Source organism: Acomys russatus, chromosome 7, assembly GCF_903995435.1.
Source record: "Acomys russatus chromosome 7, mAcoRus1.1, whole genome shotgun sequence".
Lineage (NCBI taxonomy): Eukaryota > Metazoa > Chordata > Mammalia > Rodentia > Muridae > Acomys > Acomys russatus.
In genome coordinates, this window is record NC_067143.1 from 37323948 (window position 1) to 37336778 (window position 12831).

General features: G+C 44.5%; 1 protein-coding gene across 1 annotated transcript in view; it reads left to right on the forward strand.

Annotated features, from left to right (window-relative positions):
• The window catches only part of Adamtsl3 (ADAMTS like 3), a 271037-nt gene that overhangs the window by 144825 nt on the left and 113381 nt on the right, over positions 1-12831 (forward strand). Inside the window, 1 exon segment of the mRNA XM_051149310.1 lies at positions 8426-8500. Coding sequence (XP_051005267.1) covers positions 8426-8500 — 75 coding nt within the window.

Below are 12831 nucleotides of genomic sequence, written 5' to 3' on the forward strand. Positions count from 1 at the left end.
GAACCTAATGGGAGAAGACTAGGAGTAAGGTCATCAACCCTTTGGCTTTCTTTTTTCCTTCTTTCTTGAGAGAGGATCTTACTGTATAGTCTAGTCTGGTCCCAAACTTATGACAGTCATCCCGCCTCAGCGTCCCTAGTGCTGAGATTACAGGCGCATGGCACCATGCCTCATACTGGGTCCTGCTATTGAAAGGGCTACCGGGGCCCTGTGATCTTCTCACCCTCTATGCTTTCCAGCTGCCAGGAGTTGGGCAGTTTTATTCCGTGGTGTACTCAACACCATGATGTGCCCTAACACAAGTCCAAAGCAATGGGGCCATGAGCTGAGACCTCCAAATCCATGAGCCATAACACAGCTTTTCTGACTACAGGTATTTCCTACAGAGTCAGAAAGCTAACATATGCAGGTTTATGTAAGAAATGCACTATATGTATGGTATATGTATAAAAATGCATTTGCAAAGCTAGACCTGATGGCATGGTCCAATGATCCATGCTACTTGGGAGACTGAGGCAAGAGAATTAAAAGTTCCAAGCTAGGCTTGGATACAACATGAGGTCAAAGCCAGCCCTGATAACACAGTGAGAGCTCAGAAGAGGACATGGGACAAGAAGGCTTTCCCCAAACACAGAAGACCTTCGGTTCAATTTCCAGTACTGAAAAAGATATAAATAAGTAAAATAAATAGAAAGTGACTATATCCTAGGTTCCAAAGTGTATTGGGGGAAAAAATCCCAATAAAAACAGAAACCACCAGAGGAGGCCTCGCCCTGCAGCTGCACCCACTCCTCCCACCCCTGCTGCAGAGGCAACAGGCTTGCCTCGCTATCCAAAGCTAATTAATCCATCCATCTGGGCTCTGGACTCTAGCCCCTCTGCTTCCTCAGAGACCTCACTCCACCCATCAGCCCCTGTTCTTTATCATCCCTCCCTTTCCCATCAGGTCTTCATGTGACCAGGTCTCTCCCATCTTTAAAGTATAATTTTTAAAATGTGTATGTGTACACACACACACACACACACACACACACACACACACACACACACACACACGTCTGTAGGTACATGTGCATATCAAAATATACGAGGGTATAATTTTATGTTTAAAGTACAAGAAGTGTGTTTTCATCATTTGTTTCTGTTACCACTACATCAAGAAAATTCTTTTAAACACACCGGTCTCCATTCCTGCCCAAATCCTCCACCGAGTTGTGCTGCCAAGTGTCTGGAGACTGTTTACACAGGCTCTCTCTACTCTTCCATCGTTGTCCATTCCACAGATCAGAGCCTCCTCCATTACAGCCTGCTCCTCAGGCTTTCAGGAAAGCCTTTCCAAAGACTCGTCAACAATCCCCTTACAGCTCCACCTGAAGGCACCTTAAAGCCATCCTCCGGGTCTTCCAGGCAATCCCTCAGGACTCTGCGCACCACCGCTAATGTTTCTGTCTAACAGGGCTCACACTTGGTCATCCCTCAGAGCTGGGCTGTGACACTAGACACGAATCAGTGAAGACACAGTGCTGAGAAGCATTTGTGATTTCATTGGGCTCTCCCTTCTGCCCTATATGTCCTTGAGTTTGACCTTGTTATGGACCCTGTGGGATGATATGGTATAGCATCCTCACCAACGCTTGGGCGGCCAGACAAGCAGGCAGTCTGGCTCTGACCCACACTGCTGGGGCAGGATCCCTGAGAGTGAGTAGAAATCAGCTGCTGCGGTTTCTTAGTGATTCATACATAGGATGAAATGATGTGTGTGTGTGTGTGTGTGTGTGTGTGTGTGTGTGTGTGTGTGTGTGTGTGTGTGTGTGAGGTAAGAACTTAAAGGAGTAGAGATGGGGATGAAAAGGTACATGTGGGTGTTCAGTTTCCCCAGAACCGTTGCTTAAAGATGCTTTTTTAAAAACCAGTGTATATTTTTGTCAAATGAACAACGAAAACAGGCAGCTGTAGCTGTGTGGGTTTAATTCTGAGTTTTCTTTTTTGTTCCTTTACTCTATGTGTCTGTGTGCTAACTTTTGAAAGTACCAGAGACTAAGACAGTTAGGTCACTGAAACAGGATTCTGGTTTAGAAGCACTTGGATGGCAGGGTGTGAATTGCTTTTCCTAGAATCTGAAGGCTTTAAGCTCTGCTGAAGGGTTCTCTGATAGGATAGCCCCAGTTCCAAACTTCTCCCACTGCCTTTGCAGGCCACTCTAAGAGTAGCACAGTGGGAGACCCAGGCACTGCTTTCCTCTGCCCAAAATAAGCTGTCACAGCATCTGGCCTGTATGGTTTCACATGAAACTGTGGCAGTGGGGACATGCACGCACGCATGCATACACACACACACACACACACACACACACACACACACACACACACTTATCAAGGATATTATAGCCTACTGTTGTAGTGATACTGTTCACTTCAATTGATCTGCTCAAGCATTTTTTTCTTTTTTTTTGTTAACTCAGAGAAAGTTTTATTTTGTATGTCCAAAAACACGTTTTAAAAAATTTTAATACATATAATGTTCTATATGCTTGTTACTTGAAGTCCAGACTATCCTGGACTTTTGACAAAATGGTCAACAGGCAATGTGATCAGTCATAGTCTAAGAAACAACATGGTTATCACTTTGGTGGGCCCTTCTAGGCAGGGATGAAGTGATTGAGTATGTACAATATATATCAGCAATTTATACTATGAAGTTGGCATGCTTTCATCCACAAATCCTAACCAGATCTGTTCTTCAACAGTGTAAATACTATTGCTAGTTGCCTATATTACAAGTGCTGTGTGTGTGTGTGTGTTTGACACCTGCATGATGCATTGTGAGCCTTCCACACAAACACATGGTTCTGAGAGGCATACACAGTCAGATAATATAAAATGTTTCCTGGGCTAGGAAGATGGTTCAGCCTGTGTTTGCCCTGCAAGCAAAAAACCCAGATCTTGGATCTCTGAACCTCATGCAAATGTCAGGCTGGGATGGTCCCTCATCTGTAATTTCACTGTCACAAGGCCAGTTGCGGATCCCTGGAGCAAACTGGCCAAGCAAGCTCTCAGCTTGATTGAAAGAACCTTCCTTAAAACATAAAGAGTCACCTAGGAAGATTGCGGGTATCAGTCTGTATCTCCAAGTGCGCATGCACCCATGGGTAGGCCCCCATACATGCAGAGATGGGCATATACATTCACACATCACACATATCACACATATCACACACACACACACACACACACACACACACACACACACACACACTGTGGAGAGCCCCCAAGGACCATACCCTAAGATGGCGCCTGGCACATCGCCAGAGCGGCCTCAGTAAAAGACAAACAGGTCCTTATTTGGGTATAGCCCACTGCCTGCGGTAGTTCCGCCTTCTTGGACCTATGAGGATGCGAGACATGGTATGAATTGATTGGATGATAGAATGCTTTATTAGTGTGTGACGGGTGTGGTTCGGGGGAGTTGCTTGCACAAAGAGCTTGAATAAACTGCTTGGAGAAGAACTTGGTGGTTGCTTCTTTCTTGCTGGCTGAGCGAAACTCGACAAGTGGTGGCCCGTACGGGGACCCTCCCTGCCCACTCCCCCACCGTTAAGTTCAGAACTCCAAGTGGTCAAGGATCGCCGGCAGGTAAGTTCCTGGTAAGTGGAACTTATGACCCCTGGAGAAGGGGAAGGTCTCCGGAAGGGAGCTAGTTTTAAGGCCTCTGGAAGGGAGCTAATCCTAAGGTCTCCGGAAGGGAGCTAATTCTAAGGTCTCCGGAAGGGAGCTAATGCGCGAGGTTTCTCTCGAGGAAGAAAAGCAAAAGTATGGGTGCATCACCTTCTCACCCGGTCTTCGCTGCCCTCCGAGAATTGTTAAAATCAAAGGGACTTAAGATTAAAAGTAAAACCTTAGAAACCTTCCTGACTGAATGTGATAGAGTGGCCCCTTGGTTCGCGGTGTCCGGCCACCTTTCCCTCCTGAGTTGGGATAAATTAGGTAAGGATTTGGAAATTGCCTGGGATTTGTGTTACTTCAATTCAGTATGCTAATTTCACTAAGGCTGCAAATCTATCTAAACAGCTCTCTAGCCATCTTCTAGGTAACTGGTCAGTCGGCTTTGACTACAATCACTTCCACCCGTGTTGACCTGGCATTCGCAGATGGACTCTCCGCTTGGCTGGCAACCGCTGTTAATCACCTGAAGGAGTGGGCAGGCATCGGGGCTATAAGCATTATATTCTTAGGTGTGAGTGGTGTATGCCTGTGGTGTATTTGTCGTTTAAAAATGTCTCAACATCGTACTCAGGTCCTGATGGCTCAAGCGTTTGCAGTAGTTGAGGCAGGACAGTCGCCTCAGATCTGGCTGTCTGTCCTGAAGAATTGACACAATGTTTCTCGTCACGCTCAGGGTGCAAGGCAGAGCACTGCACAGGAGGTACATTGTATGCAGTTAATGGCCTTCTGGGGAGCAAGTCTGATTGCATGTGGGTTGGTATCCCAGGCCCCACCTCCAGAAAAAAGGTACCGGGCCAGGTCTGGCACTCAGCAAATGAAGGTTTGCTTGAGAGCAGTGTGAACAAGTGTCCATGGAACGTATGGAGCTAGGTCTGGCAGTCGGCGAGTGAAGGGCTTGCTTGAAAGCAGTGTGAGCAAATGCCCATACATACCGGAGATCAGACCTCTACTCTCACCTGTTGCGTTGAAGTCCTGATGTGTTATTTATAAAACAAAAAAGGGGGAACTGTGGAGAGCCCCCAAGGACCACACCCTAAGATGGCGCCTGGCACATCGCCAGAGCGGCCTCAGTAAAAGACAAACAGGTCCTTATTTGGGTATAGCCCACTGCCTGCGGTAGTTCCGCCTTCTTGGACCTATGAGGATGCGAGACATGGTGTGAATTGATTGGATGATAGAATGCTTTATTAGTGTATGACGGGTGTGGTTCGGGGGAGTTGCTTGCATGAAGAGCTTGAATAAACTGCTTGGAGAAGAACTTGGTGGTCGCGTCTTTCTTGCTGGCTGAGTGAGGCGCGACAACACACACACATACACACACACACATACACACACACACACACACACACACACACGAGAAAAATGTTCACACCTTGCTTTTATTAACGGAGTTTTAATCAGTTGACTCTCCTAATTTTTCAATAGAGGTAGGTAGAATTTGCTAACTAACATAGTTAGCTACTGTAGATGTTGTACCTGGTTTCAATATTTATGCTACATTTTCACTACATGCTTCGTTTATCCATCACTCACCATTCTAGCTGTACCTACAAAAACTAAGCTGCATGCATCACATTATGACTCATGAACCAGTCCTTTCCTTCACTATGTATTTTTTAAAATTATTGTAAAACTATTTTAAAAAGAGTTTAAAAGTTTTTCCTTACTCTTTTTTATGTAGAAAACATTTTCTATGGTATTGACTTCCTAAAGAGTTCTTTTTAATTGTCTTACAGAATGTTCTAGATGTGTCTGACTATTTTCTCTATTGACATATACTTTGAATTTGTGTGTGTGTGTGTGTGTGTGTGTGTGTGTGTGTGTGTGTGTGTTGGGATATGTTATATGTTTCCAACAGGCAATCAGGTAGCTGCCAACTTTGTTCTAACCTTCAATTTCTGCTTCAGAGTAAACAGATGAGAGCTCAAGGTCTTTGTGGGCCTTCCTGGGTAAGCAAACAGCCCTACATACGTCTGAGCACCCACTCCCAGGAATACATTGAACATAGCTTTCTAGCTCTCCCACTGATGGGTTTGATAGTTGCCAGTGACCTCATGTAGCCTTGACATTAAACGGCAACTTCTGATTGTTTTTGTCCAGCTCCCATGGGGAGGCTATTTGCACTGGGCAAGCTCACAGGTCAGATTCAGGCAGCCTCGCGAGTGGGATCTTCCAGGAAACTGCCACACAAGCCAAGTAATGACCACTGAGAATTGGGCTTTTAGGGCTCTCCGAACCCATTCCAACTCCTGCAGAGTCTGCAAGCTGCTGGCCTCCGCTCAGGTTATGAGGGTTTTTTGTTTGTTTGTTATATTTTTGGGGTTTTTTTCCTTAAAGGTTACTATGAGGGTAGAAAATGGGAAGAAATAAACAAGTTGATATCCCACAGTCTTTTCTGTTCTTACCCCATGTTTTTCTTAGAATAATTACCGCCCAGACTTTTGCAAGCCTTTGGTTAATTTCCAGGGCTTTGGAAATGCTGTTTATTATCATTTTTGCTCATTGTCTTCTTTGTTTTCCGAAGTCCTTTCTCCACTGTTTGTTTGTTTGGATTGTTGTTGTTTTTCTATTCCGTCAAAAAATGCCAGGAGCTTCCTTAAGTCTCTTTGGAATCTTTTTGTTGTTGTTAATTTTTTTTTTTTTTCCTGAGACAGGGTTTGTCTGTGTAACACTGGCTGTCCTGGAAATCACTCTGTAGACCAGGCTGTCCTGGAACTCACAGAGATCCGCCTGCCTCTGCCTCCCAAGTGCTGGGATTAAAAAGTATACACCACAATGGCTTCTTTGCACATGCTCTGTGCTTCTTCCTTGACGTTCACTTGGTGACGAAAGCTGTCATTTTTCGTCTGGTCTCCGTTCTCTATTCTGCAGTTCAGCACTGGCTCCACCCAGCCTTCGCTCCCTTTGCTTTGTGTCCTGTGTTCATGACCTAGGTGATGTCACCTAACGACCTCTCTGTGCTCAGTTCTGCTGGGTTCATTAGAGCTGATGGCTGTAGTTACTACTGAGTCACGGCAGGAAGCTCTCTGGACACTTCTTCTGTCTTGTGAAGATCAGTCACATGATCACTCTCCACCTATTCTTCAAATAGGAGCTCACAGGCTCCCACAAAGGGGGCCACCCACGTATCAAGCATCTGGTTCCCTGCAGTGTGGCTTGTATAGAAAGGCCTGCACTACCCTTCTCTCTGTTCACCAGTTTTAGAACCATAGACTGGCTCCCAGAACCCTCTGCATGTGGCGAAGAGCACTTTTCCAGCATTATTTGCATTCACTGATTTCAGTGCATTTTGTATGACCGGCTTTACTGTAATTATCATATTGTTGCACACCTGAGGACCCTCCAAGTGTTAACTCCAAGTCCTTTCACCCAAACTCCAGAGCTTGTCCTTACGGGCTTCCTTGAGTTTCCAAAGAGATGTCACGATGGCCTAGTGCTTATTTTCTGACTCCAACTGTGATTGGCTCTCTAAAAAGCCTCATTCTTCGTAAAGGGAAATGGTGTCTTCAGGCACAGCTTGATGACAAGCATGCTCACATCTATTGGGTTAGGTTAGGTTATGTTTGCTTGTGCCTACACCAATGCGTAATGCTGCGCGTTAACATGATATGCACTATATTTGCATAATATATATATATATCACATAGCATTGACCTACATAAATAAATTTAAATATATAATTAGATAATGACATTTTAAAGCAATTTGTGTAATGTCTGAATACCTCCTGAACTTAATTTTTTGTGTTTTGTCACTACAGTATTTTAAGTTTTTTTTCCTCCCAGAATGTATTTGCATATGTTATTAGTTTTTAATTGCATTGACAAGAATCCACAGGGAAAATAATGGTAATTTTTGTTTGTTGATATTGTTTGAATTTTTTTCCCCATGGGGCTAATTTTAGTGGCTCAACACTCAGTGTGCCTATGGCTCTTAATGCTCTTTATCAAATTGAAGCTGCTTCTTCTATTTCTAGTGTGTGTTAGTGCATATGTGTGTTAGTGCGTATGTGTGTCAGAGGGATACATGCACATGTGTTTGGACATTCATGTGGAGGCCAGAGATAATTTCAAGTGCATTCTCCTCCCCTGAGGCAGTCTCTTATTGGCCTAGAGCTCACCAATAGGCTACCCTACCAAACCCCTGGGCCCCAGGGATCCTCCTGTTCCTGCCTCCGCAGCTCTGGGATCAGCGTGTGCCACCACAGCTGGTGCTTCTGTGTGAGTTCTGAGGACTGAATTTGGATCCCCATGCTTGCAAGGCAGCCATTTTACTAATTGAACCAGCCTTCAACCCACCATCACCACCACCATTTTAGTCATTTTTAAGTGTATGGTTTAGGGGACCCATCACTGTCACCTATCTCTAGAATGTCCTTCATCTTTTAAAACAGAAGTTGACTCATTCCTGGTTGATCATGAGAGCTTGTGCCACAATTTCCTTTACCTGCAGGTACAACATAGGTGTCATTGTGTAGGTGGCCACTTGTCTCTGCCTTTTGGGTACTGTGGACACTGCTGCTGTGAATATGGATGCACAGAGGCCTGTGTGAGTCTCGACCCTCAGTTACCACAGAGGTGGAGCCACTGCTCATGTGGTTGATGGATGTTGTGAGGAACTGTTGAGGTTTTAATCCCCTTGCTCACACTCCTGAGTCTTCAGCACGCCGGGTTTCATTACATCTGTCCTCTGTTCTTTTCTAGAGGGAGAAGATGTGATTGCTGTTCCCTTGGGCAGCCGAAGTGTGAGAATTACCATGAAAGGACCTGCCCGGCTCTGTAAGTAGAATTTCACCTCAGCATGTTACAAAATATCCTGAAAGCACAATCAGACAAAAAAAAAAAAAAAAAAAGAAAACCCTCTTTCCTTGTTCTGTAGGGATTTCTGTCCAGTACACTCAGTCTATGTTTTAGGAACTTTAAAAATCTATATTGAATTGAAATGGAATGACATCGCTTCACCCCTCTTTTTTTCCATCCAGCCCCTCCCAGATGCTTTCCCTCAAACTCCTCCCACTCTTTTTTTAATGTGTGTGTGTGTTATGTGTGCACGTGTGTCTGTATGCTATGAATTGCTCTGTTCTCATGTTTTAGAGTGGAAAGTTTGGGCTTAATGTTCTCATGAGTGAGAAAATAAAATTTTATGTCAAATAATTTCTACAAGGATTCAAAGATCTTCTGGAAATATCAGAAGTTTGTGGCTAGGAAAAAAAAATACAAAAGTTCTCTACCCACTTAGCAGAATCTTCTTATTTCCTTCTTCCCCCAACAATGGTCCTGCTTGACCTTTCACCTGGAAGGACAAGCTAGTGAAGGCTTTGTAGGAGACAGAGAGTATCTACAGAAGTGTAATGGAGGTATTTGCCAGTGTCAGATGGCATCTTTTACCTTAGAGTGTCTGATTTCTTAGGTGTGTAGAAGCTGGAAGTGTCACAGGCTTTCTTCCTCTCTGCCAAGAGGCCCTTGTAGCCTCGGGCAATACTTCCATAGTTGTGTGCAGAAGACAACAGGCCTTAGACAGACTGGGCTCTGAGCTGGAAGAAGTTTATTGGGTTTAAAAGCTTATTTTTATTATTTTAAATTATGTGCATGTGTAGGTGGCATGTGCACATGAGTGCAGGTCTCCATGGACGTCTGGAGCGGGAATTGCAGGAGGTTGTGAGCTGCCCAACATGGCTGCTGGAAATAGACCTCAGGGCCTTAACAAAAATAGTCCCTTTTCTTAACCACTGAGCCATCTCTCCAGCCCTGACTGATTGGGTTTGGCTAGCTCTGCAAATACAAAGCCAAAAAACACTGCCATGAAGCCACACAGAGTAAGGTCGCTGAGTCAAATACTATGCAGTTGCTTTTTTTTCTAGGCTACCACATAGATTTTTTTTTTAAATCATAAGAATTTCTCAGGGCCAGACGTGTCTCACATTTTTGGTAGTGTGTGTGTGTGTGTGTGTGTGTGTGTGTGTGTATGTATACAAGTGTGTGTGTTGTACAGGTGTATGTGTACAGGTGTATACAGGTGTGTGTGTGAATGTGTGTGCACAGGTGTGTGTGTATGTGTGCACAGGTGTGTGTGTGTTTGTGTGCATGCATGTGTGTGCACAGGGGTGGGAGTGCATATTGAAGGCAGAGGAGGATAGCGGGCATTTTATCTTAATCAAGCCTTAATCATTCTCCACCACAATTCTTTGAGATAAGATGGCTCGCTAAACCCAGAGTTCACCAACTGGCTAACCTTGTTGGCCAGCAAGCTCCGCAGATCTGCCTGTGTCTGCCTCCTCATGCTAGGATTGGAGGCACTTGCTGCGATGTCTGTTTGGTTTTGTTTTCAGTGTGGCTGCTGGGGATCCAGCATGGCAAGCAGTTTGCCGGCTGAGCCATCTCCTCATACTAGCTCTGTGGGGTGGGGCAGTTCTCTAGCCCCTCACCATCTGCACCAGTGAAACAAGACTCTCTTCGGAGTGAAGTATCAAAATGATTTAGAGACCTATTTTCAAATGGTTTGAAAGTCTTTAGCACTCCGTGGGGTCAAATCTCCCTCCCTGTAAATTAAAATGTGACACTTAGAAACTAGCAAAAATTATCCTATTTAAATTCTGTGATTCATCTCCGTAATACAGCAGTGAGATATGATTTGGACTAAAAACTAGAAAAAGCACCAGGCATGGCAATGAACACCTATAATCCCTAAGCACGTAGGAGATGGGATCAGGAGGAATGGAGGTTCAAGGCTAGCCTTGTCTTCAGTGCAAGTTCCAGGCCAGTCTGGGCTATGTGGGACTCTGTCTCAAAAAATCCCCCCAATTAATACCTCTTTACATAAATAAGTAATAAATAAAGTGCTGACTATCCTTAGCAATGGTATTCCTGCTAGCCTTCAAATGGAAACAGTGAAGATATCTATGAATTGTTGAATTAAACTAATCAGGATGTGTGGAACATTTTTTGGTGGTAAAAGGGAAGGCATTCTGATGCGTGCTACTGTGGAGATGATCCTTGAAAATATTGGATGAATAAAAGAAGCCTGCTCCCAAAAGGCACATGTCACCTGATTTCATCAGGTGAAAAATACCTAAACAGAGGAAGCTACAGAGATGGGAAATAGATGATTTCCTGGCCAAGTATTTTATTTGGGGTGGCAAAAATGTTGCATTCTTAGCCTGTGGTAAAAATGCTGACATGGATGCATGTTGAGATAACATATTTTGTACAGATGACAGGGGGACTGGCATTGAACTCAATAGCAGCATGAGGCCAACAGTACTGAACAGGCAGGCAACCAGACCACAAAGAAAGAAACTGCCGGAGTTCCTTGGTTGTTAGATATTAACAGTTGTCTGAAAGACTGTTTTAACGTGCTGCCCCAGTGACACCAAGTTCAATTTCAAAAGATTCTGGTGGTGTTTTGAGAGAAGGCTTCATTCTGTGGTCCAGGTGATCCTGGAACTCACCATGTAGCCCAGGCTGGCTTTGAACTTGCGCTAAACTTCCTGCCTGGATCCCCCGAGGCCTGGGTTTGCCAGTGTCAGACATCAGGTCCAACTTTAAGAGTTTGTTTGTTTGTTTGTTTTGGTTATAAAAGCAGAATAAGCAAGCAGTAGACAGAAGGAGACAGGCTGAGACCTCGGGGAAGCCTCCTTTTCGAGGGTGTGTGCTGGCGGACGAAGCCTGGCCGTGTACTGGCAGCTGGCACTCTTCTGGAGTCCAGGGTTCAGACTCGCTCCCACTTGTCCAAGTGGCAGATCTATCCCTTGGAGTTTTCCCCATCTGAACAGCCCCACAGGCGGCTCTGGAACTCTTTCTGAAAGCCACCCTGCTCCTGGCTCCCTCGCAAAGGATTTAGTTTACATGTCTGAATTTCACAGTACAGAAGGGGTTTTGTTTTCTTGTTTTATATAACCATTTTTTTAAAATATAAAAAGCTGTATTTCTGAAATCAAGCTTATTTTTCAGTAATAAATCATTCTCTTAAGGTCCGTATTAACTTCAACCTTCCAAATGGCTGTAGTATTGAAAATCGAGAATGCTTGGTGCCGTTAATTTCAAGTCCCTTTGTTGTGGAATGGAATTTAATTATAGAATGTCCATCTTACAATCTGCCTAGAGCTGTTTAGATCCTGAATTTATAGCATGTTCTAATTCTAGCCACATTATTGTAGGGAACGCACAGCCCAGATTTTCCAGTTGTATGTCCCTTCCCAAATAGAAGCAATAAGAAAGTCCTTGCAAACCCAGTGTGATTGTTTTTGTAATTATAGCAAAACTATGGCATTAAATATGTGACTCAGCAGGTGAAGGCACTTGCTGCCAAGTCTGGATACCTGAGTTCAACTGCAGGGCCTATATGATAGGACGGGAGACCCACCCCAGTAAATAACTAAATTTAATTTAAAAAGTATTAAAGGCCTGGAAAGATGGCTTGATGTTTAAGAGGGCTGGCTGCATTTGCAGGGGAAGTTTGGTTCCTCACACTCACACAGCGGCCCCTATCTATCAGTAAGTCCAGGTCTAGGGCATACATCCAATGCCCTCTTCTGGCCATGTGGAAACTGCACTCATATGGTGGACATCATTCTCTCTCTCTCTCTCTCTCTCTTCCTCCCTCCCTCTCTTTCTCTCTTCCTCCCTCCCTCCCTCTCTTTCTCTCTCTCTCTCACACACACATACACACTTTTAAAAACAATCTTTAAAAATTCAAAATAATAATAAACCAAATGTTCTACTAACAATAACCCAAAGGGCCAGTGTGTCATAGGCTGAAACCTCTACAGACTGAAAGAATCCAATTTTCTCCCAGGTCCTGACTGCTGAGCATGAATAGAGCCGTGCCACTGTACATAACAACCAAAGGAAAGCAATGCTGGGCACGCCGGGTACATGTTGCACACACGCATCTGCCGTGGCCACACATTTGGTGCTGTAGGGCCAGCTGGAAGCCCTATAGCTGCCTAAAAGCCACCTAAGAGTGCTCCCCTAACCTCTTCAGTCTAGACCAGTGCTTCTCAACCTTCCCAATGCTGTGACCCTTTAATACAATTCCTCATGTTGCGGTGACCCCCAACCATGAAATTATTTCAATTGCTACTTCATAACTGTAATTTTTGTTGTGGAGT